General features: G+C 44.3%; 1 protein-coding gene across 1 annotated transcript in view; it reads right to left on the bottom strand.

Moving 5' to 3' along the window:
• Nucleotides 1-27,248, bottom strand: part of itpr3 (inositol 1,4,5-trisphosphate receptor, type 3) — a 126,312-nt gene that overhangs the window by 88,249 nt on the left and 10,815 nt on the right. Inside the window, exons 2-7 of the mRNA XM_078169682.1 lie at nucleotides 12,946-13,016; nucleotides 8,995-9,116; nucleotides 8,362-8,448; nucleotides 1,145-1,303; nucleotides 515-613; nucleotides 252-335 (exon numbers count right to left, since the gene is read on the bottom strand). Coding sequence (XP_078025808.1) covers nucleotides 252-335; nucleotides 515-613; nucleotides 1,145-1,303; nucleotides 8,362-8,448; nucleotides 8,995-9,116; nucleotides 12,946-13,016 — 622 coding nt within the window. The remainder of the gene's footprint in view (nucleotides 1-251; nucleotides 336-514; nucleotides 614-1,144; nucleotides 1,304-8,361; nucleotides 8,449-8,994; nucleotides 9,117-12,945; nucleotides 13,017-27,248) is intronic.

Genomic DNA, 27,248 nt, shown 5'->3' with positions numbered 1-27,248 from the left:
GGTGAATTAAACAGGAAAATTTTTTTTCTCTGTCCACAGTATCAGATGAATTGATCAGACGTGTTTCTAATGTTTGTTTCTGTCTCTGTGAGAATCTGGAACATTTCAGGACAGGTCACACACACACTGACTCATTTCACTGGGTCACGGAGTACCATAGAGTACTCCTTTATACTGTGTGTAGTGTGTGTAGTGCAGTAAAAGTACTCAGTTACTGTGTGTAGTGTGTGTAGTGCAGTAAAAGTACTCACTCCTTTGAGGACTTCCTCTCTGTGGTCACTGAACATCATGAACAGGTTGATCTTCCAGCTGGTGTTACAGTTCACAGAGTTCACCTGCAGGGGGCGCATCAGATATACAACACTCAGCATCACCACTATACTCAATACTACTATCAGTCTGTCTGTCTGTATCTGTTCACAGAGGTCACCTGCAGGGGGCACCACAGGTCATCAACTATCAGTGTCAGTACTCTGATTACTCTGAGTACTCTGAGTAGTACTGTGTATCTCACCTCCTTGCAGCCTGGGTGGTCGCTCAGTTCGTAGTTGGAGGCGTGGAGCGGCTGACCGGCGTTCACTGGGTTCAGAATCACTTTATCTCCCACAACCACCTGCAACAGGAAACAGCACACACTCAGTACTCACACCACTAACAATACTACCAATACTACTACTATGAATACTAATACTACTACTAATACTGCTTAAAGTACTTCTACAGAGAACATCTGGTCTGATCTGCAGTCAGTCAGAGGTTTTATAGGATCAGTGTCTCCTCCATCTTACACAGTCACACTGACTGCTGATAACAGTGATTACTGATTATTATTGTCATTAATATTATTATTATTATTATTTATCCAGGAACTCCCACATGAACATATTTCTGTGTACATCTGTAAAATTTGTCCTGAAGGTGGCGCTGCAGTGAAGCTCAAGATGTGTCTAAACTCCTGATGATTCATCTTCTGGAGATCATGAACACGAGCAGAGTGACACACTGTGTGTGTGTGTGTGTGTGTGTGTGTGTGTGTGTGTGTGTGTGTGTGACACAGTGTGTGTGTGTGTGTGTGTGTGTGTGTGTGTTTGAGATAGTGTGTGTCTGTGTGTGTGTTCAGGTGTGTAGTATGAGGTGTGTTTACGTTGTCCCCGTTGGCGCGGAGCTTCCAGAAGGGCTGGATGAAGAGCCAGGAGCCTTCGTTCCCCGTCCCGTCCAGAGTGACCCTCATGGCGTTCTTCTCCAGCAGAGCTGGCAGACGTTTGTTCACCGTCAGGTATTTATTACTCTTCATGTGGAGCAGCTGAGGACACACAACACGGGCGATTATTTTTCCAGACATCAGACACACTTCAGGTACAACTGTGCTCATAGTCTGCACTGTACTCCAACATCACATCTCTTCTTCTTCACTGGTGTTAAAACCCATCACATGTACATCAGCACACATCAGATACACTCTGGTGATACTGTTCACCTGACAGGTACAGTCTGTGTTTCTACAGCCTGGATGATCTGTGTTACTGTTAAACACCTGTCAGTGACACACACAGCCCTCCACCACCATCAACATACACACCATCCTGCTGACACTAATGTGGATCCATCCGCTGCTGAAAATAGTCCCCTATGAGCAGCTGTCTTAAGGTTCATGAGTGAGTCTTCAAACATTATTCAGATACACTCAGACGACACTTTACTTGCTTTGAATCACTCCTGCTGTTCATGCTGTAAAATCAAACATCACTTCCTGTTTCAGTTTTAATATCAGAGGACAGAATCCAGATGTGTTTCAGAGTTTCTCTGCTGAGCTGCAGATGAAGGAAAATCACGCACAGGTCTGTGTAGTAAACAGACTGTGACTGTGGCAGGTAGATGTTCACATGGTCTGTCTGACTCAATGTGTCATGTGCCATGTTTCTACAGTAGCCAAGAGGGGACAAACCAAACACTGACACTTTTTTTTTTGTTTTCATTTATTTTTTATCAGGGACCATGTACAGAGAACATTGGACTCAACAGACTAAAGATGCACTGCCCCAGATTATAGCTTTTTAGCTAGTTTCCATCTGCAATCCCTGAGGCAGGCAAAAGAAGAAATAACAAAAGAAAAAATAAAATATTACAAAGAGACATATAAAAAGACAGACTGAAACGGTACAAGAAAATAGAGTGCATTGAAATCCATGGGACGACGCACACACAGCGTCCAAAGTGCTTGTGCTCACAGTTCCAGAGAAAACAGTCATACAGGGTGCGCACGCCCATACAGAGTCTGCAGTGTAATGAGGCAGATAGAGCACCCACATGTCTCATTTGGTCTTCATGTAATGTGTACATAAAGTACATAGTGCAAAATGAGAACAGGATATTCACAGGTGTTAAATGGCGATTAATCTACTACATAAAGTGCATGGTGCAAGATAAGAACAAGATAATCACAGGTCATATAAGCAATAGATCTACACACTAAAATAGGAGACACATACAGGGTACCTATACCAATATGCAATGGAACAGTAACTCGATCGACCGCTTATGAAAAGAAAAAGACAACAGGACAGCATACCTCGACAGCAGAGTACCTGCTCAATGCTGACAGTTTTGGTTACTTAAAATCATTTTTTTGCTTCTCTAGAGAAGGCTTCATAGTTAGCACAGATTTTCAAATCTGTTGGAAGATTATTCCATTCCGTTATAGCCTTGTACAAGAAAGCTGTTTGTGCAAAGGCAGTTTTACGTTTGGGAATACAACACTGCCACCTAGAGGTACTTCTCGATACCCTGCCCATCTGTTCAGAGATCAGCTGAACAAAGGGCTTATGGGGTGGAGGTGCAGTGTTGTGAATGATTTTAAAAACCAGACGTACATCTGCATACATGATCATGTTATCAACGTTTAGCATCTTATGTTTGTTGAGTATGTGGCAATGATGATACTGTCGTGTTTTCTTATCCAAAATTTTAAGAGCTTGTTTGTACAGTGACTCAAGGGGCTTCAGGGTCGTCTTGTTAGCTTGGGACCAGCATGAGATACAGTAGTTAAAATGTGACATAATCATGGCATTAAAAAAGGTTTTGGCTGCTTCCATCGTAAGTGAATTTCTGATACATCTGAAATTTGCAAGGTTGTATTTCAGAGCGCGACTCACCTGTTTTATGTGTTTTTTAAAACTGAGAGTGGAATCCAAAATGATACCCAGGTATTTAAATTCAGTTACATTAGTTATTTTTTCTCCATTTACAGTTATGTAGGGATAGTCCTTGTGCTTTTGTTTGTTGGTGAAAAACATGGTTGCTGTTTTCTTAACATTTAAAGTGAGACATGATTCATTTAGCCAGTTAGAGACTTTCTCCATGGCGACTGTTAACTTGGCAGCCACTTGGTCTGCATCCCTCCCATGTGTGTGGATAACCGTATCGTCCGCGTACATTTGTATGTCTATATCACAGACCGACAGGAGGTCGTTTATGTACAGAGTGAACAGTAGTGGGCCTAAAATCGAACCTTGTGGCACCCCTAGGAAAACTTCATGTTTTCATAGTTATCAGCCCCTCTGTGAAACATTGCTGACTATGAACCTGTGTGTTTCTGAGAGGAAGAGACCTCTGTGGATAATTCAGCTCCTCAACAATCAACACTGAAGGAATTCCGACCAGGAGAAGTTTCAACTGGTTGTAATCTGTGATCTATAATCTGTGATCTGTGATCTATAACCTGTTATCTGTAATCTGTGATCTATAATCTGTGATCTGTGATCTGTAATCTGTGATCTGGGATCTGGGATCTGTAATCTATAATCTGTAAACTGTGATCTGCAATCTGAAATCTGTGATCTGTGATCTGTAATCTGTGATCTGAAATCTGTAATCTGGGATCTGTAATCTATAATCTGTAAACTGTGATCTGTAATCTGTGATCGGTAATCTTTGATCTGTAATCTGTAATCTTTGATCTGTAATCTGTAATCTTTGATCTGTAATCTGTGATCTGTAATCTGTGATCTGTAATCTTTGATCTCTAATCTGTGATCTGTAATCTTTGATCTCTAATCTGTAATCTTTGATCTGTAATCTGTGATCTGTAATCTTTGATCTATAATCTGTGATCTGTAATCTTTGATCTGTAATCTTTGATCTGTAACCTGTGATCTGCAATCTGTGATCTGTAATCTGACATCTGCGATCTGTAATCTTTGATCTGTAATCTGTGATCTGTAATCTGTAATCTTTGATCTGTGATCTGTAACCTGTGATCTGTAATCTGTGATCTGTAATCTGGAATCCTCCTGAATCTGAACAAGTGTTGTTTTTTATAAAAGTTTAAATTTACTTTCTGCTGAGAACATTTACGTCTGCGGAATGTTTCAGTTTTATCTTGACTCTGTTTAAACACTGAGACGTGTAAAATGTTCTGCAGGTTAATGTGGAGCCACACCTTCAACACACACACACACACACACACAAAAACACACACACACACACACACACACACACACACCTTTCTCCTGCAGGATTCTTTATCTCAACAATCTGACACAGTTTCACTCAGCAGCAGCCACACCCAGTGTGTGTGTGTGTGTGTGTGTGTGTGTGTCATAGGCATATCAGCACAGTCAAAAGGACACGTGTTGCCGTGGCGAGGAGGGTGTGGTTTGGCTGGTTGACATGGCAGCAGGAATCTCTCTGTCAACACACCCTGACACAGAACAGTCCTGGAGTCTCTCTGAGAGTCTCATCAGGATCTACCTGTCCTGGATCAGCTGATCCTGCTGGATCTCACTGTGTTGCTGGTCTTTAAATCACCCAGAGGATCCGCTGATCCTGATCCAGAGTTGTGAACCCCAGACCTCAGACCAGCAGGTGGATCAGTCAGTATGGACGCACTGAGACTGGTTTTATCAGGACTCAACTGAACACAGGTTCACCACAGAGACTGACCTCAGACCAGAGTGCGACTGATCCTGACTTTATTTGAGTGGAGAAAAACCCTGCTAGCCACCAGGCTAATTTATACATTGTAAAATGCCATAGGCTCGTGCTCATAGCGTTACCATGTAGCAGGTTAAGTGGTGACTCTGTATTGCCTGTAGGTGTGAATGGCTGTCAGCTGGGATAGGCTCCAACCCCCGTGACCTCTGACAGGATAAGTGGTTACAGAGAGTGAATGAATGAATGAATGAATGAATTAATTAATTAATTAATGGATGAATGAATGAAAATTTCTTTGTTTCTTCTCACATGAATATTTTAGAAACCAACATGTGGTCAGATAATTAAACATGATTCTGTGTCACAGATTAAATGACACTAAAGTATAAATGAATTAAACTCTGCTTCATCTGAAACATTAACTTCCTGTTTACATGTGAATGACTGTGATAAATCTCCACTGACACACTGATCAAACACTGACAGGACAAGACTTTTATACTTCTACTTTAAAGCTTCACTGTGTCAGATTCAGGAGGATTACAGATTACAGATTACAACCAGTTGAAACTTCTCCTGGTTAGAATTCCTTCAGTGTTGATTGTTGAGGAGCTGAATTATTCACAGAGGTCTCTTCCTCTCAGAAACACACAGGTTCACAGTCAGCAATGTTTCACAGAGGGGCTGATAACTATGAACACATGAATGTCACTATCTAAGGTCAGTGTTTGGTTTGTCCCCTCTTGGCTACTGTAGAAACATGGCAGGGACACATCACCTGGACCGCAGTAACCTTTATCTATCCCCCACACAGACCGAGTCCTTTACTCAGACTGAGTCCCCCACACAGACCGAGTCCTTTACACAGACTGAGTCTCCCACACAGACTAAGTCCCCCACACAGACCAAGTCTTCTACACAGACTGAGTCCCCCACACAGACCGAATCCTTTACACAGACCGAGTCCTCCACACAGACTGAGTCCCCCACACAGACCGAGTCTTCCACACAGACTAAGTCCCCCACACAGACCAAGTCTTCTACACAGACTAAGTCCCCCACACAGACCGAATCCTTTACACAGACCGAGTCCTCCACACAGACTGAGTCCCCCACACAGACCGAGTCCTCCACACAGACTGAGTCCCCCACACAGACCAAGTCTTCTACACAGACTGAGTCCCCCACACAGACTGAGTCTTCTACACAGACTAAGTCCTCCACACAGACTAAGTCCCCCACACAGACCGAGTCTTCTACACAGACTGAGTCCCCCACACAGACCAAGTCTTCTACACAGACTAAGTCCTCCACACAGACCGAGTCTTCTACACAGACTAAGTCCCCCACACAGACCAAGTCTTCTACACAGACTGAGTCCCCCACACAGACTGAGTCCCCCACACAGACCAAGTCTTCTACACAGACTAAGTCCTCCACACAGACTAAGTCCCCCACACAGACCGAGTCTTCTACACAGACTAAGTCCTCCACACAGACTGAGTCTTCTACACAGACTGAGTCCCCCACACAGACCGAGTCTTCTACACAGACTGAGTCCCCCACACAGACCGAATCCTTTACACAGACCGAGTCCTCCACACAGACTGAGTCCCCCACACAGACCGAGTCTTCCACACAGACTAAGTCCCCCACACAGACCAAGTCTTCTACACAGACTAAGTCCCCCACACAGACCGAATCCTTTACACAGACCGAGTCCTCCACACAGACTGAGTCCCCCACACAGACCGAGTCCTCCACACAGACTGAGTCCCCCACACAGACCAAGTCTTCTACACAGACTGAGTCCCCCACACAGACTGAGTCTTCTACACAGACTAAGTCCTCCACACAGACTAAGTCCCCCACACAGACCGAGTCTTCTACACAGACTGAGTCCCCCACACAGACCAAGTCTTCTACACAGACTAAGTCCTCCACACAGACCGAGTCTTCTACACAGACTAAGTCCCCCACACAGACCAAGTCTTCTACACAGACTGAGTCCCCCACACAGACTGAGTCCCCCACACAGACCAAGTCTTCTACACAGACTAAGTCCTCCACACAGACTAAGTCCCCCACACAGACCGAGTCTTCTACACAGACTAAGTCCTCCACACAGACTGAGTCTTCTACACAGACTGAGTCCCCCACACAGACCGAGTCTTCTACACAGACTAAGTCCCCCACACAGACCAAGTCTTCTACACAGACTGAGTCCCCCACACAGACCGAATCCTTTACACAGACCGAGTCCTCCACACAGACCGAATCCTTTACACAGACCGAGTCCCCCACACAGACCGAGTCTTCTACACAGACTAAGTCCCCCACACAGACCAAGTCTTCTACACAGACTAAGTCCCCCACACAGACCGAATCCTTTACACAGACCGAGTCCTCCACACAGACTGAGTCCCCCACACAGACCGAGTCCTCCACACAGACTGAGTCCCCCACACAGACCAAGTCTTCTACACAGACCGAGTCCTCCACACAGACTGAGTCCCCCACACAGACCAAGTCTTCTACACAGACTGAGTCCCCCACACAGACCGAATCCTTTACACAGACCGAGTCCCCCACACAGACCGAGTCTTCTACACAGACTAAGTCCCCCACACAGACCAAGTCTTCTACACAGACTGAGTCCCCCACACAGACCGAGTCTTCTACACAGACTAAGTCCCCCACACAGACCAAGTCTTCTACACAGACTAAGTCCCCCACACAGACCGAATCCTTTACACAGACCGAGTCCTCCACACAGACTGAGTCCCCCACACAGACCGAGTCCTCCACACAGACTGAGTCCCCCACACAGACCAAGTCTTCTACACAGACTGAGTCCCCCACACAGACTGAGTCCCCCACACAGACCAAGTCTTCTACACAGACTAAGTCCTCCACACAGACTAAGTCCCCCACACAGACCGAGTCTTCTACACAGACTGAGTCCCCCACACAGACCGAGTACTCCACACAGACTGAGTCCCCCACACAGACTGAGTCCCCCACACAGACCAAGTCTTCTACACAGACTAAGTCCTCCACACAGACTAAGTCCCCCACACAGACCGAGTCTTCTACACAGACTAAGTCCCCCACACAGACCGAGTCTTCTACACAGACTAAGTCCTCCACACAGACCAAGTCTTCTACACAGACTGAGTCCCCCACACAGACCGAATCCTTTACACAGACTAAGTCCCCCACACAGACCAAGTCTTCTACACAGACTGAGTCCCCCACACAGACTGAGTCCTCTGGAGCGGCCCCAGGTTTGATCCCACCCTGTGGCCCTTTGGTTCGTGTCATGTCTCAGCCCCCTTCTTGTCAAACTCACTCTGTCTCATAACAAAGGTAAAAAGACCCCAAAAATAATCTATCACTAATCTATCAATAATAATCGTTAATCTTTACCTGTATGACAGTTCCATATTTGACAACATCTCCGTGGACCTTCTTGTTTTCTGTCTCGTTCTGTTTCTGCTCCAGGTTGGATGCATGCTGCAACACACACACACACACACACACACAAACACACACACACACAAGTCAGTGTATCTGGGTCTGTCATCAAACAATAACAAAGAACAGCTGATGATTATGTCAGAGTGTTGGTGATGACATCACATGTGTGCTGTTTGTGGACACACATGCGTGTGTTTACTACAGGACGTGTTAGCTTTAGCTTAGCACAAACACTGGCAACAGAATCAAAGTGTTAGCCAGCTGTTAGCTTAGGATGTTAATATTTTAATCTGTCATGTGCTTGTTGTTCTTTTGTTACGTAGTGCCTCTGAAATATAACGTCATGATCAGATGTCATTTAAACTGTTGACAGTTCAGATCAGTTATTAATTCAGTTTATTGTTAGCTTATTAGCATCTGCTAACAGAGGAGAGAATGTGGACGTTGTTAGGACTAACAGCTAATGTTAGCCTGGCTAGTGTTAACCTGGCTTTTCAAACAGGAAATCACATCTTTGTATTGCGTGTGTGTGTGTGTGTGTGTGTGTGTGTGTGTGTATCAGTGTGTCTGTGTGTGTGTTACCTGAAGTTTCTGCAGCAGGACGACGTCAGCGATTTTGTCCTTCTCATGTTTCGCCTGTTTCGCTTTCCAGAACTGTTTCTGAGCCGAGTACCGACTCATGGGACACACCTTAAAGAGACAGTCTGAGGACAGACACCATGGGAACAACAGGACGGGACAGGACAGGACATGATGGAACGGGATGGGACAGGACAGCACAAAAAACAACACAACAGATGAGAAGAGAATAAAATGTGTTAATAAAGTTAAATTGAATCTGACAGTGTGAATCCATCATTCATTCATCAGAGACATCAGAGGACACCTGCAGGAGGACGGAGACGTGTCTTTACATGTTGTATTTATTTTATTCTGCACACTGAGGGGTTACATGGCGTCTCACTGTGGTCAGTTGGGGTGAATACATCCAGAGCTCCTATTGGTTGGTGGACCAGCGCCTGAGGCTAACTGGTTGTTTTGGTTTTTAGAGAATCAAACTGGTGAAACATCTGATGTCACAAAGCTTACGTTAGCTCCACCCCCTTAATACAGAGACACAAACTGTGGACTCAGTCTGTTGTGTCCATCAGAGGATAGAGGCCACAGGACAGGATCAGAGGACAGGATGTGGGGACGGAGTGAAAATAGAGAGGAGGTAAATATTGACTCTCCTCCAACAGCTCCTGAACATTAACAACGTGACACAGTGCTACTGTGCGTCCGTCCCTCTGTCTCTGTGTGTGCTGAAGACAAATATGTCCCTGTGTGTAAGACAAACATGTCCATGTGTGTAAGACAAACATGTCCCTGCGTGTGAAGCAGTAAATGGACATTCAGGTTTAAAGACATCTTGACTTAAGGAAATAAATTTTAAACACACACAGAGTGTTTGTGCTTTCAGCTCAGAGTTTCATGTTTACATCAGACTGTCACTGATTCACTTTCACTCAGTCCATAACACAGACGTCCACAGGTCCACAGGTCCACACGTCCACAGGTCCACAGGTCCAAACGTCCACACGTCCACACCGACCGGCTGACAGGACGATAAAAACAGAACCTTTTGTTCCTAATTTTCTGATTTATTTCTCATGTTTTTGTGTTTTGTTTAGATCTCAAGATGAAACGGTGATGTCACTGTCGGAGGACACAGGTTAGAGTCTAAATACTGTATAGACATAAAATTATTAGTGTCTCCACTTCCTGCCGCTGTGATAATAAAGTTATGACATCATGTGTTTAACCTGTGTCTCATACAGGTGGAGTATGACCTCATCACACGTAAATCAGTCCTTTAATAGACTGGTTAAATGTCTCACTCTCCATCTGTCCTCTGACTGGAGATCTGTCACTGTATGATGAAGAGTGAGGAAGACTGATGAGACGTCTTCAATCAAACAGTTTCTCTGATGTCATCACACCTCACGTCATCGTTAAAATAAATGTCAGCTGTTTGTTTGTTTAAATTTTCAGAGTTTTGTTTCTGGGACATTTTTTTAGTCCAAATCTGCAGCTGGGAACACAGAAGGGGGGCGGAGCTATGTCACCTGTCCATCTGTCTGTCTGCCTGCCTGTCTCTCAGTGTGACCCAGTTATAAACTAGTCCATCAGTGTCCCTGGGCAGTCTCAGTTCAGATGGTCCAACATGTTGGACAGTGACCTCAGCAGCAGCAGCAGCAGCAGCAGCAGCAGCAGATGAACTCACATCATTTATATTTCATTAAAGCTCTCTGGAGCTTTTAACAGCTCCACTTGGTCCTTATGACAAAGAACTGACCCAGGACCAGGACCAGGACCAGGACCAGGACCAGGACCTGGTCTCGATCATGATGTATACCGCCTGATATTAATACATACTTTCAACATATTGTACCACAGTAGCCAGAACTATAACTATAATATTATTACTTTCAATAATGTTGTTGTAACCTACTGTCATTACCTGCATCTCTCTCTCTGTCTCTCTCTCTCTCTCTCTCTCTCTCTCTCTCTCTCTGTCTCATTGTGTCATACGGATTACTGTTAATTTATTATGCTGATCTGTTCTGTACGACATCTATTGCACGTCTGTCCGTCCTGGAAGAGGGATCCCTCCTCAGTTGCTCTTCCTGAGGTTTCTACCGTTTTTTCCCCGTTAAAGGGTTTTTTGGGGAGTTTTTCCTGATCAGCTGTGAGGGTCATAAGGACAGAGGGATGTCGTATGCTGTAAAGCCCTATGAGGCAAACTGTGATTTGTGATATTGGGCTTTATAAATAAAATTGAATTGAATTTAACCAACAGAAACACATCAGAGGAGCGGCACCAACGGGTTCATAGCCTACATGTTAAATCAGGAACAGACACCATAAATAATAAATGTGATGCTCATGGATCTGAGTCCAAACCCCCTCCAGTCTAATCAGGTCTGGTCCTGCTGGTCCCTCCAAAATAAATTATCCCCTCCACATGCACAACTAACTGTTTCTCTCTCTCTCTCTCTCTCTCTCTCTCTCTCTCTCTCTCTGGCGTATGGCCTTAGACCTTCAGCTCCATTGCAGCAGACCCCACCTCTGCATTGCTGCACCAAAGTGTCCCATGCCTGTCCTCAGGTGGTTGAGGACTGTCCACTGCTTTTGGGGCAGGTGCTGGCCAAGAACATCCGTGGGATCTTCGATGTAGTGGTGAAGCCTTGATAGTTCTGCTGCCTGCCACTAGTTCCTCCATCTTGCCTTGACCCAGGAAGCCTTGCTGGTGTCAGCTGATGTTGTGCAGAGCAGTACCTGGGCATTTGTGGCAAAAGGGCGCTGGGACTTGGGGGGCACATGCGCTCTGGTGTCACTCATCTGTGCCTTTTGAGCGAGGGCCAGCGTGGCTGCTTCTCATCTGACCTCCGGTGGAGCGATACCAGCAAGGACAGGCAGTTGGTTTGCTGGGGTGGCTCGTAGGCATCCAGAGAACCTGAACCTGAATTTTATTTATAAAGCCCAATATCACAAATCACAATTTGCCTCACAGGGCTTTACAGCATACGACATCTCTCTGTCCTTATGACCCTCACAGCTGATCAGGAAAAACTCCCCAAAAAACCCCTTTAACGGGGGAAAAAAAACGGTAGAAACCTCAGGAAGAGCAACTGAGGAGGGATCCCTCTTCCAGGACGGACAGACGTGCAATAGATGTCGTACAGAACAGCGACAGAGACAGCCCGTAGGACGGTGTTGAGGGCAGTGTCCAGCTTCTTCACATGGGAACTGCGTCACCAGACTGGAGCACAGTACTCTGCAGCGGGGAACACCAGGGCCTTGGTGGAAATGCGCAGCATGTAGTACCGGCTAGGCGGTGTATCAGCGCAGCACAGGCGGCGGTCTTTGCCTTGACACTGTCCAGGTGTTGTTTAAAGAACAGTGTTCTGTCAAGCTTCACACCGAGGTACGCGGGAGAGGGTTGGAACTGTAGCTGGGCATCATCAACCATGATGGTCATTTTGCAGGTTGCTTCCTTGTTGTAGAGGTGGACAGTTCGTATCTAAAGAACTGGCGCCTCAAGCTCAGCATTAATAAGACTGTGTCAACAAACTGTTTCCTGCCGTCACAGATAAAACAGCACAACGTCTCTGCATCTGGATTTTTATCATTAAAAAGACACAATAACAACTTTATAATGAAACAGCCTCAAGATGTGTGAACAGATATGATTCAACTGAAACTGCTCAGTAAAGACATTTCAGATATTAAACAGCCGCTGTGAGAACAATGACAAATTCCTGTCCTGCAGCCAGTTAAACCTGCTGCCCTTCAGATTTAACTTCAGTAGAATCAACTTAAAACTGCTCCATCAGAAAAACACTGGTTGTTACCAAATATTTAAAAATACAGACTGTTTCAGATCTGACTGAAACACCTCCTGATATAAAACCTGCACCTGTATGCGTGACATCTCACACACACAAACACACACACACACACACACACACACACACACACACACTGTACCTCTGAACTTCTTGGGAGGATTCTCCAGATCTCCAGCAGCCGGTTCGACCACACAGCGGTCATCTACCAACCTGCAGACAAACACCACAGAAGAAGAAGAGATGTCTGTTAGAGATGCCAGAGGAGACGAGGAGATGAGGAGACGAGGGGACAAGGGGAGAGGAAGGAGGAGGTAGAGAGGAGAGGACAGGGAGGAAGAGGAGGACCAGACTGAGGAGGATGACCGAAGGAAAGAGGAGAAACGTTTTATATATATATATATATATATATATATATATATATATGTATACATATACACATATTCATTCATTCATTCATCTTCTAACCGCTTCATCCTCTTGAGGGTCACCGGGGGGCTGGAGCCTATCCCAGCTGACATTGGGCGAGAGGCAGGGTTCACCCTGGACAGGACGCCAGACTATCACAGGGCTGACACATAGAGACAGACAACCATTCACGCTCACATTCACACCTCCGGACAATTTACAGTTATCAATTAACCTAGTTCTCAATCTGCATGTCTTTTGACTGTGGGAGGAAGCCGGAGTGCCCGAAGAGAACCCACGCTGACACGGGGAGAACATGCAAACTCCACACAGAAGGGCTCCCATATATATATACATATATTCAGTTATATGTTTATGTGTCTGTTTGTTCAGTCTGAGATGCTTTAATGACCCTGTGAGTGTTTCCTGCCTCAGTTTAATGACACATGGTGTCAGGACCAGGTTCTGACTGCAGATCTCTGACACACATTAACACATCTGTCAAAGACCGAGGTGGACGACTCCAGTCACATGACCTGCACATGTGTGACTTCTCTGACCTCCGGTCAAAGAGGCGACTGCTGACCACCAACAGCTCACCTCTGATTTCACTGTCACAGACACATCAGCAGCCATATTCATCTTTAGGCTGGTCGACATATTGATCTCCAAATCACACAAACACCAGAGGAGCATCAGGATCAGAACCTTCATCTGATCAGGAGGATTAAAGAGGTTAAAACCTTTGTTACAGTCAGACTGAGCCGACATAGAGTCCCACACAAACATGACGACAGCATCAAACCACAGCAAACCACATATCTCAGACTACATGACATCACACAGAGCATTAAAGAGGCAGCGACAGTTTGTCAGGTGAGTGAAGCAGCTCCTGGTTTATTCTCAGTGTCACATCATTGAGTTTAACCTGCAGACTGATCCAGGGTCAGAGTTCACTCTTACACAGATGACACTGTCTTTTATTCCTCTTCATGACGTCACGCTGAGTCTACAGTGATCACTGAACCTGCTCCATCACCTGAACCTGCTCCATCACCTGAACCTGCTCCATCACCTGAACCATCACCTGAACCTGCTCCACCACCTGAACCTGCTCCATCACCTGAACCTGCTCCATCATCTGAACCTGCTCCATCACCTGAACCTGCTCCATCACCTGAACCTTCTCCATCACCTGAACCTTCTCCATCACCTGAACCTTCTCCATCACCTGAACCTGCTCCATCACCTGAACCTTCTCCATCACCTGAACCTGCTCCATCACCTGAACCTGCTCCATCATCTGAACCTGCTCCATCACCTGAACCTTCTCCATCACCTGAACCTGCTCCATCACCTGAACCTTGTCTATCACCTGAACCTGCTCCATCATCTGAACCTTCTGGGCGGCGTCCTGTTCCACTGTCCAGACACACTGTTACGACACAGTTCATCACTCAGCGTTCAGACTCATCACTGCAGACGATACCAGGACAAACCATCACTGACTTTAATAAGCACACTGTCTCACCTGCAGCTGCAGTGTTAATGTTTATTTACTCATAAATGTCTTTTATGATTTAATGACAGGTATTTTTTCTTTGATGTGAGATGAAACCGATGATCTGAATAGGTGCTGCTCAGATAAAACAAACTGTCTGAATCTGTCTCATTTTTCAACATTTTCTGATATTTAACAGAAACGACGGATCAATGAATCAGGAAAATAATTATCATAATGAAAATGATCATTGCTTACAGTCCTGCTCTCGACATCATCACAACAGCTGGGACAAACATTAAAAGTACAGTTCACAGGATCAGAGCATCAACATGCATCTTGTCTTCTGACAGGACGTCACATGTTATGATGCATTAGAGGAACGCAGTGGTGAGTCAGGGTGGTACGAGGTGACAGAGCAGATACAGATCAGGTGTGAGATTAAACACATGAACTGTAAAGAGGAAACAGCACTGAGCTGCTGTCTGTGGTCACTCTTCCTCCTCCTCCTCCTCTGTTTATACACTCGGCCTCTGACTCATCATGTTTCCACTCTGTTCACAAATTCATTCACACTGACACATAAACTGTGAACTGCAGCTCCGCCAACAGCCAATCAGGATGGCCGCCCTATCTGATGAACCACGCTCCCAAAAAATTCATCTTCATTCATATACATTTATATCTAGGAAAGAACATTATGATTCATTTGGGTCTTAAAGTCAGTAAACACAGAATCACCTGACCAGACAATATCAATAATCAATACTATGTCATATATAAACTACAATCACCGGCCCACGGTTGTATGACTCCACCCACCAGTCCACCCAGTGGTTGTATGACTCCGCACACCAGTCCACCTTGTGGTTGTATGACTCCACCCACCAGTCCACCCTGTGGTTGTATGACTCCGCCCACCAGTCCACCCTGTGGTCGTATGACTCCGCACACCAGTCCACCCTGTGGTTGTATGACTCCGCCCACCAGTCCACCTTGTGGTTGTATGACTCCGCCCACCATTCCACCCAGTGGCTGTATGACTCCGCCCACCAGTCCACCTTGTGGTTGTATGACTCCACCCACCAGTCCACCCTGTGGTTATGACTCCACCCACCAGTCCACCTTGTGGTTGTATGACTCCACCCACCAGTCCACCCTGTGGTTATGACTCCACCCACCAGTCCATCCTGTGGTCGTATGACTCCGCACACCAGTCCACCCTGTGGTTGTATGACTCCGCCCACCAGTCCACCCTGTGGTTGTATGACTCCGCCCACCAGTCCAGTGTCTCTGACAGTCTCCATCCATGTCAGTGAAAACATGGATGCTTCACACACAGAAGATCTATACAATCAGCACAGCCAACCAATCCAGTATCACGACCAAATGTATCCCCTTCTGTTCCTGAGATATATGACCTTTGACCTTTTAACTTTCATTATTTTATCCTGTTAGCCATCTGTGTCAAGTTTGGTCAGAATTGGTGAATTAATTCTTCAGTTGTCGACAAAAGTAAAAAGTAAAGCTGCAGCAGCTTCTTCTGTCACACACTGATTCAGTCATCAGATAATGTCGTCTCACATCGATCAAAGACTCCTGAATCAGGTTCGTGATATTGGTAAATATCATATTGCTGTTCAAAGAATTGATATGATATCATATCGTGATAAAAACTGGTGATTCACACACTCGTTGGCAGATTAATCAGCAGCACAGAGTCTGTGGCAGCTAACAGCAACATACAACAGCTAACAACCGCAAACACCAGCTAACACCAGCATACAACAGCTAACAACAGCTAACAGCAGCACACAGCAGCTAACAACAGCCAACAGCAGCATACAACAGCTAACAACAGCTAACAGCAGCTAACAACAGCTAACAGCAACATACAACAGCTAACAACCGCAAACACCAGCATACAACAGCTAACACCAGCACACAGCAGCTAACAACAGCTAACAGCAGCAAACACCAACTAACACCAGCATACAACAGCTAACAACAGCTAACATCAGCACAGAGCAGCTAACAGCAACATACAACAGCTAACAACCGCAAACACCAACTAACACCAGCATACAACAGCTAACAACAGCTAACAACAGCTAACATCAGCACAGAGCAGCTAACACCAGCATACAACAGCTAACAACAGCTAACAACAGCCAACAGCAGCATACAACAGCTAACATAAGCACAGAGCAGCTAACAACAGCTAACACCAGCATACAACAGCTAACAACAGCTAACAGCAGCATACAACAGCTAACATCAGCACAGAGCAGCTAACAACAGCTAACACCAGCCAACAGCAGCTAACAGCAACAAACGTTAGCACGAAGCTCACAGCCACAGCAGAGAGCAGGAAGTGGCAGCTGATTGGTTCAGACTGACTGAAGGTTCTTTGGTGTTGATCATGTGTTTATGTGACCGAGACGTTAATTCATCAGAGACGTAACGACCGCTCTGCTGACACCTCTGATGTCATCTGTGTTTATACAGCAGGGGGAGGGGCTTATGTTCAGGATGCCTCCAGTGTGTCATCGAGCAGACTTTTAGCTCCGCCCACAAAGTCCTGGACACAGACATGATGAAAATAGTTTAACTCCACAGATCAGTCTGACACACACACTCTGTTTTCTGACATGAAACGTGTTCACACAGAAATCTGACTCAACTTCACAAAATTATTTTAGTTAACAGTTAACGAATCAGTGTGAGAAAATAAAAATACACTAACTGAAGTAAATAAACTCTGAGACTGATGTCAGTAACATGACACCGTGCGTGTGTGTGTGTGTGTGTGTGTGTGTGTGTGGTCATCAGAGTGAATCTCTCGTATCATCACACACACACCAGTCCTGCTCTATGGCTGAATGAACAGGTGATGGTGCTCGCTGCAGGAAGTTTAGACCTGGACTTTTATTGTGAAAGAACCACCTGGACTTTCACAGTAAAGGTCCTATTGTGTCCGAGTGAGGACACCTGTCTCACAGAGAGGAACTGAGAAGACACCTGTCTCACAGAGGACACCTGTCTTGCAGAGACAACCCGAGAGGACACCTGTCTCACAGAGATGAACTGAGAGGACACCTGTCTCACAGAGGACACCTGTCTCACAGAGAGGACACCTGTATTACAGTGACAACATGAGAGGACACCTGTCTCACAGAGAAGACATCTGTCTCACAGAGAAGACACCTATCTCATAGAGAGGACACCTGTATTACAGAGACAACCCGAGAGGATACCTGTCTCACAGAGATGAACTGAGAGGACACCTGTCTCACAGAGAGTACACCTGTATTACAGTGACAACATGAGAGGACACCTGTATTACAGAGACAACCCGAGAGGACACCTGTCTCACAGACATGAACTGAGAGGACACCTGTCTCACAGAGAGGACACCTGTTTCACAGAGATGACACCTGTATTACAGTGACTACATGAGAGAACACCTGTCTGACAGAGAAGACACCTGTCTCACAGAGGACACCTGTCTCACAGAGAAGACACCTGTATTACAGTGATGACATGAGAGGACACCTGTCTCACAGAGGACAACTGTCTCACAGAGAAGACACCTGTCTCACAGAGAAGATACCTGTCTCACAGAAGACAGCTGTCTCAGAGAGATGACCTGAGAGGACACCTGTCTCACAGAGAAGACACCTGTCTCACAGAGGACACCTGTCTCACAGAGGATACCTGTCACACAGAGAAGATACCTGTCTCACAGAAGACAGCTGTCTCAGAGAGATGACCTGAGAGGACACCTGTCTCACAGAGGACACCTGTCTCACAGAGAAGACACCTGTCTCACAGAAGACAGCTGTCACACAGAGATGACCTGAGAGGACACCTGTCTCACAGAGGACACCTGTCTCACAGAGAAGACACCTGTCTCACAGAAGACAGCTGTCTCACAGAGAAGATACCTGTCTCACAGAAGACAGCTGTCTCAGAGAGATGACCTGAGAGGACACCTGTCTCACAGAGGACACCTGTCTCACAGAGGACACCTGACTCACAGAAGACAGCTGTCTCAGAGAGATGACCTGAGAGGACACCTGTCTCACAGAGACAACTGGCCGTGACACTATTTGAATGACTGAGTCATGTTTTTGCATCGTGGCTCAGTCAAGGTCACGACGGCCAATCACACGCCAAAACCACAGCCTGTAAACAAATCAGCTGACTGACAGAAATCATGGAGGACCCGCCCTTCATACACCTGAGATCATCATCATCTTCATCATTATCATTATCTTCATCTTCATCGTTCAAAGAACTGAACCCAGAGGACAGACAGTAATGGAGGTCATGTGGTTGTTCATCTGGTCCTGTCACACACACACACACACACACACACACACACACACACACACACAGACACACACACAGCATGCTAACGTTAGCATAACTGAATCAGTCTCTTGTTCTGTTTCTAGTTCAGTTCAGATTATTAAAGGATCAATAATTTGTTCTTTTTTTCACTTTATCTTTCTTGTTTCTTCTCTTCTCCTCTTTTCTCTTCTCCTCTTCTCCTCTCTTCTCTTCTCCTGTCTTCTCTTCTATTCTCCTCTTCTCTTCTTCTCTTCTCCTCTCTTCTGTTCTCCTCTCTTCTCTTTCCCTCCTCTTCTCTTCTCCTCTTCTCTTCTCCTCTCTCCTCTTTTCCTCCTCTTCTCTTCTCCTCTTCACTTCTCTTTCCCTCCTCTTCTCTTCTCTCCTCTCTTCTCTTCTCTTTCAGGCCTCTTCACTTCTCTTTCCCTCCTTTTCTCCTCTCTTCTCTTCTCCTCTTCTCTTCTCTTTCCCTTTCCCTCTTCTTCTCTTCTACTCTCTTCTCTTCTCTTTCCCTCCTCTTCTCCTCTCTTCTCTTCTTCTCTTTCCCTCCTCTTCTCCTCTCTTCTCTTCTCCTCTTCTCTCCTCTTTCCCTCCTCTTCTCTTCTACTCTCCTCATCTTCTCTTTCCCTCCTCTTCTCTTTTTTCTTTTCTTCTGTTGTCTGTCCTTAAAATGTTTCCTTCTTCTCCTCCTGTCCGACATTTTTAACTCCTCCTCATCATCACTTCATCTTTCTTTACTTTCTGTTTTCTCTTCTTCTTTTCTGTTATTACTTTTGTCTCCTTCTTGTTTGTCCACACTTTGTCCCAAAGTCTTTACTCTCCAAAAATGTCCTCACTTTTCCTTCTATTCTACCTCTGTTGTGCCTTCTTTCACCTCTCCTCCATTCTTCTCCTCCTCCTCCTCCTCCTCCTGTCTCCTCCTCCTCCCGTCTCCTCCTCCTATTTCTGTCTTATCCTCCTCCCTCTCCTCCTCCTCTCGTCCGTCTTTTGTCTTTTAAATGTCTTCACTTTCCAAAACATGTTTCCATTTTCCAAAACATTCTCTTAATCGCTGTCCTCCTGTGTCTCTTTGTTGTCCTCTTCCTGTCTCTTTCTTTCTTTAGAAGTCTGAGTTTTCTCGACCGCCCACAGAGTCAGCCGTCCATCACTCACACAGCCGTCAGCTCCTTTGTGTGTGTGTGTGTGTGTGTGTGTGTGTGTGTGCCAGGTGTGTCCCAGGTGTTTGCTCCATTCAGAGGACACACACTGTCTCAGGTATGTTGACTCAGTGACTAACGGGTTGTTCAGCTGGCGTGTTTTGTACAGATCACATCATCAACATCTGTCTCAGCTCTCGGTTAACAAGCTCTCAGTTAACGAGCCGTCAAACAGCTCATCATCAGCTGGTTGTCCTTTCTCTGTGTCTGTCTTTTGTCCTCACTGGGTCTGTCCAGTGAGGACTGACCCTCCTCTGTAAACCTGCCTATAGAGGAGGGTCTGTGTGTTCAGCAGGTCCAAGGAGTTGACAACTTTTCCTTGGTCACAAAATACCGACAGAGCTGATTGTTTTTTGATTTGATTGATTTAATTTTACAGAGTAGAAACAACTCGGCAATTTTCTGACAATTAACGAGGAATGAACAATGAACTGAAACACACACACCTGAGGGATACCACACATCTACATTCACTGTGTCCCATCATGAGCCTGCTACATGGCATCCACAACAACAACAACAACAACAACAGTAATTCTAATAATATTAATAATTATAATAATAATAATAATTATAATAATAATAATAAGTAGCCGTCAGTTTTCTCAGAGTGAAGTTATAAATTGTGGATGAAGAAAATTCAAACTGCTGCAGAGCTTCAGATCTGTGACTTTTTAAAGAGACAAAACAGAAATGTTTCTACAGATGAAATTCAGTTTGATCAGGAGGCTGATGTACATCAAGCAGGTCTGATTGTTGCTGTGATGTCATTAATGTCTAACTCGTCTCTGTGATGTCATTAATGTCTGAGTCATCTCTGTGAATCTTCATCGACTGTGAAATGTTGTTTGTGTTTTTCATCCTGCTGCTGCATGAGAAAAAACTGATTTGAATATGGATTTGTTTTTCTGAGTGAGCGCAGGTGTTTTCACCTCCATCACAGACTGAACCTGCAGGACCAGACAAAACCTGAGACTGTTTCTGACTAACAGGCGCTTCAGTTTGACTGTTTCTGACTAACAGAGACTCTCAGGCGCTTCAGTTTGACTGTTTCTGACTAACGGAGGCTCTCAGACGTTTTTTTTTTTACTATTTCTGACTGACAGAGACTCTCAGATGCTTCAGTTTGACTGTTTGCTCATATAAGGGTAATTTACACAAAAATGTTCAGACATGCAGAACAAAAAGTCACAGCAGAGCAAAGGGATGAAATTATTTACATTAATTCTGCCTAAAGTCCGACTAAACCTAACACAAAGCCGCCGCTAAATGTCTCAATACGTCTTTTTACGTCACACTTTTCTGTTTGCTTTTTATTAAGTAAAACTTCAGTTTTCATTCTACTCTTTCACTCGTTTCTTTTGTTTAGTTTAACTAGCCCCCCTGCTGGACGCTGCTCAGCCCTGCAGCAGATGTTTCCCGCTCATTGTATTAAAACCAGAAAAATCCTAGAAATAATTTTCTCCATAGACCTCCATTATAAAGAGACGTCTGTCAAACTGTTGACGAGACACATCTGACTGTAAACGAGCTCAACTATGACTCTTTCTGTTCTGAAGTTTGGATCCATGGAGGTTTTACATTTGTAAAACTTTCCACCAGCTGAGAAAAGAGATTTAAAAATCTGTGACATCATCACGTCATAAAGTCTGTGAGCTGAGCGGGAACTTGTGGGCGGAGCCAGCAGGAGAAACCACCGCACACTGCTGAAGTAAACCTGAGAAAACTTTTCAAGCCTGTGCACCAGGTGAGCAACTCCACTGGACTGAACAGATGCCATGTTGGCATCCAGTATCTGGTTATTATTACACATCTGTGAGATTAACCCTTTCACATCCTGCTGATATGATTTATGAAGAACTCTGCAACGCAGTTTAACTTTCCTGAGACATCAGACAGAGACACCGACTTCAGCTCTCAGCAGTGACGTCATGTCAACATTTACTCAGAGCAGAGCGGCTGATCTGAGATCAGAAATCTGAGATCAGAGATCAGAGATCAGAGATCAGATCATCAGAGGAGTGTATCTGAGCGGTGACATGTTTGTGTTTCAGTCTCAGTTTGATCAGCTGAAGCGACGTCCTGTTTAAATCCTATTTGTTTTGATGCTGTGACTTCATGAGGACTGACTGAGTTCAACTGTTTGGTTTTCAGCAGGTTACAACTCTTTATTTCGCCTCTCTCATCAATCAACCATTGATTATTGATCAGCCTCACAGAACACTGTCATCACCTGCTGCTGGTTCATTGGAGGTTCTTAGAAACAGACTGAAGAAGATCAGAGAGGCAGCCTTCGTCACCGACCGCCCAAATCTATGGAGCACACGACCCACAGATATGAGAGAAGCTGCTCGCTAAATATTTGTATCTGTTGACTTTAACCTTTAAAGAGCTCGGACTCTGACACAGGTCTCAAAGTCCTGATCCAGACTGTGATGACTCGTCTTCAGACCATGTTACACCTCCACCTGGTCTCGGGAGATTCAGACCAGCAGGTTTAATTTCTGTTGGTTAAGAGACAAACAAAGTCCCAAAACCACCCAGCAAGCTGGAAATGTGACCTTGTTCTTACAGGAAATGAATGAATGAATAAACAGAGACTGTAACAGACGGATCAGTGTCTGAGCTCTCAACCTGTCAGTGATTTTATTACAAGATCTTCAGGTGTGTCGGCCTCATGCTTTTTGATTAGACGGGTGGAGGACGGACACAGGCAGACGATGGAGGAAGTGCAGGATTATTTACATTTCTCCTGCCTGACAGTCTTCGTCTTCATCGTGGTCACCATCTTACAGTGGTTCATCATGTCAGCAAGCTGAGGCTGAGCGTCATCAGGTCCACAGGTATTTAGTCATCCAGGCTGAGCAGCATCAGCCAAACTGATCAAACGGTCAGGTGTAACTGCCACCAGCGTCTGTCCTCATCAACATACTGAATGGAGACCTGAACTCAGCAGTTAAATCGGTGTCCTGTTCCAAACTATCCTTACTCTATAGAGTGCTGAAGTCACGCCCCTTCCGGTGAAGCTCATGGGACCTTAGATTGGAAAAAATATGAATGGCAGTGAATGAGGAGAGAAATGTTATCTTTTGGTCCCGTTTGAGTTGTGACATGAAATCCAAATATGTTGTTAATGAATTTAAAACATAAATTTTAAGGTCAAGAAAGTCATACTGTGTGGTAAAACTGTTGAGATATAAGCTTTTGAAAAAATGTAATTAGAAAAACTACACAGGAGGAGGTCGCGTATGTGACGTCAGAGCTTTCGCTCGCTTCCTGCAGCTTGGAGTGACTGCAGCCTGGCACAAAACACACAGACATCTTCAATCATAAATCGATTAATCATATAACAGTGGAATTTCAGCGGGGAGGCCAAGCTGCAGGAAGCGAGCGAAAGCTATGACGTCACATACGCAACCTCCTCCTGTGTACTCTTGAGTCTTTCTAATTAAAAAGCTTATATCTCAACAGTTTTACCACAAGTATGACTTTCTTGACCTTAAAATTTATGTTCTAAATTCATTAACAACATATTTAGATTTCATGTCGCAACTCTAACGGGAACAAAAGATAATATTGCTCTCCCCATTCAGTGCCATTCATATTTTTTCCGATCTAAGGTCCCATGAGCTCTGCTGGAAGGGGCGTGACTTCAGAACTCTATCAGTGTTTAAAAATCCACCATCAGTCAACCCCTCATTACCTCTGATGGTTCGATGTCCTGACAATTAATATGTAGTAGCCTCTGTGCTGGTCACTGATCCTCTGAGATGGAGGAGGACTAAAAGAATGTGGTGGCGATCAACCTTCATTCATTGAGGTATGGCGAACACTCAGGTTGAGACGATGTCACAGAATAATAATGAAACATGTCTATAAAACAAACGATTGTTAAACAGGAAATAATAGACGAGTCAAAATTAAACACGTGTCAGATTGTACTGAGGTCTCCCCCAGACTGCTTATAAAATGCACCTTATTCGATCAAAGCACTTTATTCCATCGGCGCACTTTAAACAGCACTTTATGGCATTACTGCTAACTCTGCACTTTACTTCCATGTATGATAGTTTGTCTGTTTGTGAACTATTCTTACTGTTTGTTTTAATTACTGTTTTTGTTTTTTAATTGTCTGTGACCTGCCAAGGGACAACGGAAGTAAATTAGCAGTCCTGCTAACTCCGGCATATTTACATTTGTTTTTATACTGATGTTCATCAATATGTATTGTCCCTTCCAAATAAACGCTTAAATAAATGAATAAATAAATGGAAGGTGGGAGTCACCTGACGCCTCTGATATGATGTCATCAACATGATACTATATTACTGATTTTTTAAAATGTTTTAAAATAAGTTGAATATTGTGATAATATATATGGTAATATATATTGTTATAAAATATATGGAAATATATATTGTGATAATATATATGGTAATATATATTGTTATAAAATATACAGAAATATATATTATGATAATATATATGGTAATATATATTGTTATAACATATATGGTAATATATATTGTGATAACATATATGGAAATATATATAATGTGATTTATTACCTCTTTTCAACTGTAAATTAAAAAAAAATCTTTGTCAATATGTTTTTATCTGAACTCAGTCAGTCATCACAGAAACATGTGGAATGGAAAATTATTATTCTCAAAGGCTCATAAAAACTGTAATTTGTATTTCCAGTTGTAACCATTTCTATAAATAAATACATCATTAACCTCCATGTATTGATACAATATCACCACACAAAATATTGTCATACTATGCTGTATTGATTTTCTCCACCCCTCTTAACTCTACCGTCTGGACCAGTGGCAGTTGCTGGTCTGTCAAAGAGGGGAAACTCACTTTAAGTTTACATCATAAATTTGTCATATTGTAGCGAGGCAGTAACTTAAAAAAGGAACATTTAATTGAAGCAGTTTTTCAACCACACTCATGCCACAGAACCACAGCAACACACACACCTCAAAGATTTTCAGATGGGTTAGGGCCAACTCCTCAGTAAGAAAAGTAGCTATTGGCTGTCCTAAAAGTCGCTAGAAGTCGCTAAGTGACGTCATCGCCTAATTTGCATAATTGTCCATATGCATGTAATTGTAATGGCTGCTGTAGGAGAGAGGAATAACGGAGGAAAGGAATAAACACCCTGAATATGTTTAGAACTACAAATGAACCTTCTTTCAGTGATTTATATTAGACAAAGAAAATTTTACATTTACATCCCGCCCTGACTGTAAACCACGTCGGGATCAGCCAGCGGCGGTTCCGCACATGCGCGATTCACTTGCAGTCTGGACGTGGAGGGGTTAACATCTCCTGCTCTGACTGCTGCTGGGAGGGAGGACTGGCCGTCTGTGAGTGCTTTGGGGCGAGAAAGGAGCCCACGGCAGCATCCGCTGCTCGTTGAGAAGAATAAGAATGATACGTGTTCTCACAACAGAGTCTCCAGAAGTCCTCAATAACATCAGAAAAAGTCATTTGTTTTGTCACTAGTCGCTTTTTTGAAAAAGAGTCGCTAGAGGGGTCTGAAAAGTCACTAAATATAGTGACAAAGTCGCTAAGTTGGCAACATTGGTCTACACCACCAGAACTGATTTTCTCTCAAAATAAGTCTCCCTGAAAGGAGCAGCACCTTAACACTTGCCCAGGTAACAAACAGTGCTACATAGCAACATTCTCTGAACATTCTCAAATATTACTGAAACACACATTTATTATATGAATTCTGCCCTCCGCTCCAGTTGCAGAAAATGGTCTGTGACCCTGTCTTACCAACTGCACACACACAACACAACTACAGCTTTGTGATTCAACGAACAAACTAACTAACTAACTAACGACACTGAACAGGACACAAACTCAATACCGCAACATGTATGTCTTTATTTACAGTGTGTGTCGTGTGTGTACTAGTGTTGTCACGATACCAAAATCTTTGTTTCGGTACCAATACCAATATGAATTGTGATACTTTTCGATACTCTTCAGTACTTTTCCTAAGGAAAAGTCCTTTTGGATACAAACCTTTAGAACAATAAATAGTAGAGGTGTAACGGTACCAAAAAAATCATGGTTCGGTAAGTACCTTGGTACGGACATCACGGTTTGGTAACTCAAATGTTCAACCAAGTTTGTGTTGTCTCGTGTTGTCTCCCTTTGCGAGGCAGACCTTCTCTTGTCTTTTTTCACGTACGCCAGCTGCGAATGTTGATACAGGTGTTGTCATACACACCACTTGTGCAATCTGTGCTCCAATAGGAACAAGAAAGGCGTTTGTGTGCATAAATGAGTAAAATAAATTAACTAAATTAATGAATTGAATCAGTTTCAAAGTACCAGTATTTTCCAAATGCAGTATAGTACCGTTTGGAATACTCTAGTACCGCGGTATTATTTTAGTACCGGTATACCGTGCAACACTAGTGTGTACTGTACAAACAGTGAAAATGAGCTATATGGCTTATGGAAATAAGGAACTCCGGACAGCACTCTGTCAGAAGACTCCACTCGCCGATGCCAGTGTGTATTTCCAAAGCGCTGTCAATCACAAACGGGTTCAGCCTTTTAGACAATTCCTCCAATCATCATGTGTCCTCTCCCGCCTACCACTCCATTAGGTCCCAGGGAATCTCAGCCTCCCTGGAAGTGACAATTTTGTCGCATTTATCCAATGAGCGTCTCGCTTTGCTGCATGAAAAAAACCTGGTCAGTGCTGTCTCATAGGAATGCTTGGAGGCTCCGTGTCCACCGTGCTGACACGAGAATGTATGACAGGGAGGTCGCGTTTGCAAACTGGTGATAAACAGCTGACATTAAACGCATCCTAGAGCTCGTTTAATGCAATGTAAATTGTTATTTTCATATAAATTCAATAGTGCATATTTGACCATTTCTTCTATGAAATTTAAGGGGAAGTTCAGCCTCCCTTGTTGTCTCAGAGCAATCGCCCCTGGACTGCACTGT

Source organism: Epinephelus lanceolatus, chromosome 8 (genome assembly GCF_041903045.1).
Source record: "Epinephelus lanceolatus isolate andai-2023 chromosome 8, ASM4190304v1, whole genome shotgun sequence".
Lineage (NCBI taxonomy): Eukaryota > Metazoa > Chordata > Actinopteri > Perciformes > Serranidae > Epinephelus > Epinephelus lanceolatus.
This window is presented reverse-complemented; position numbering and strand designations above follow the sequence as displayed.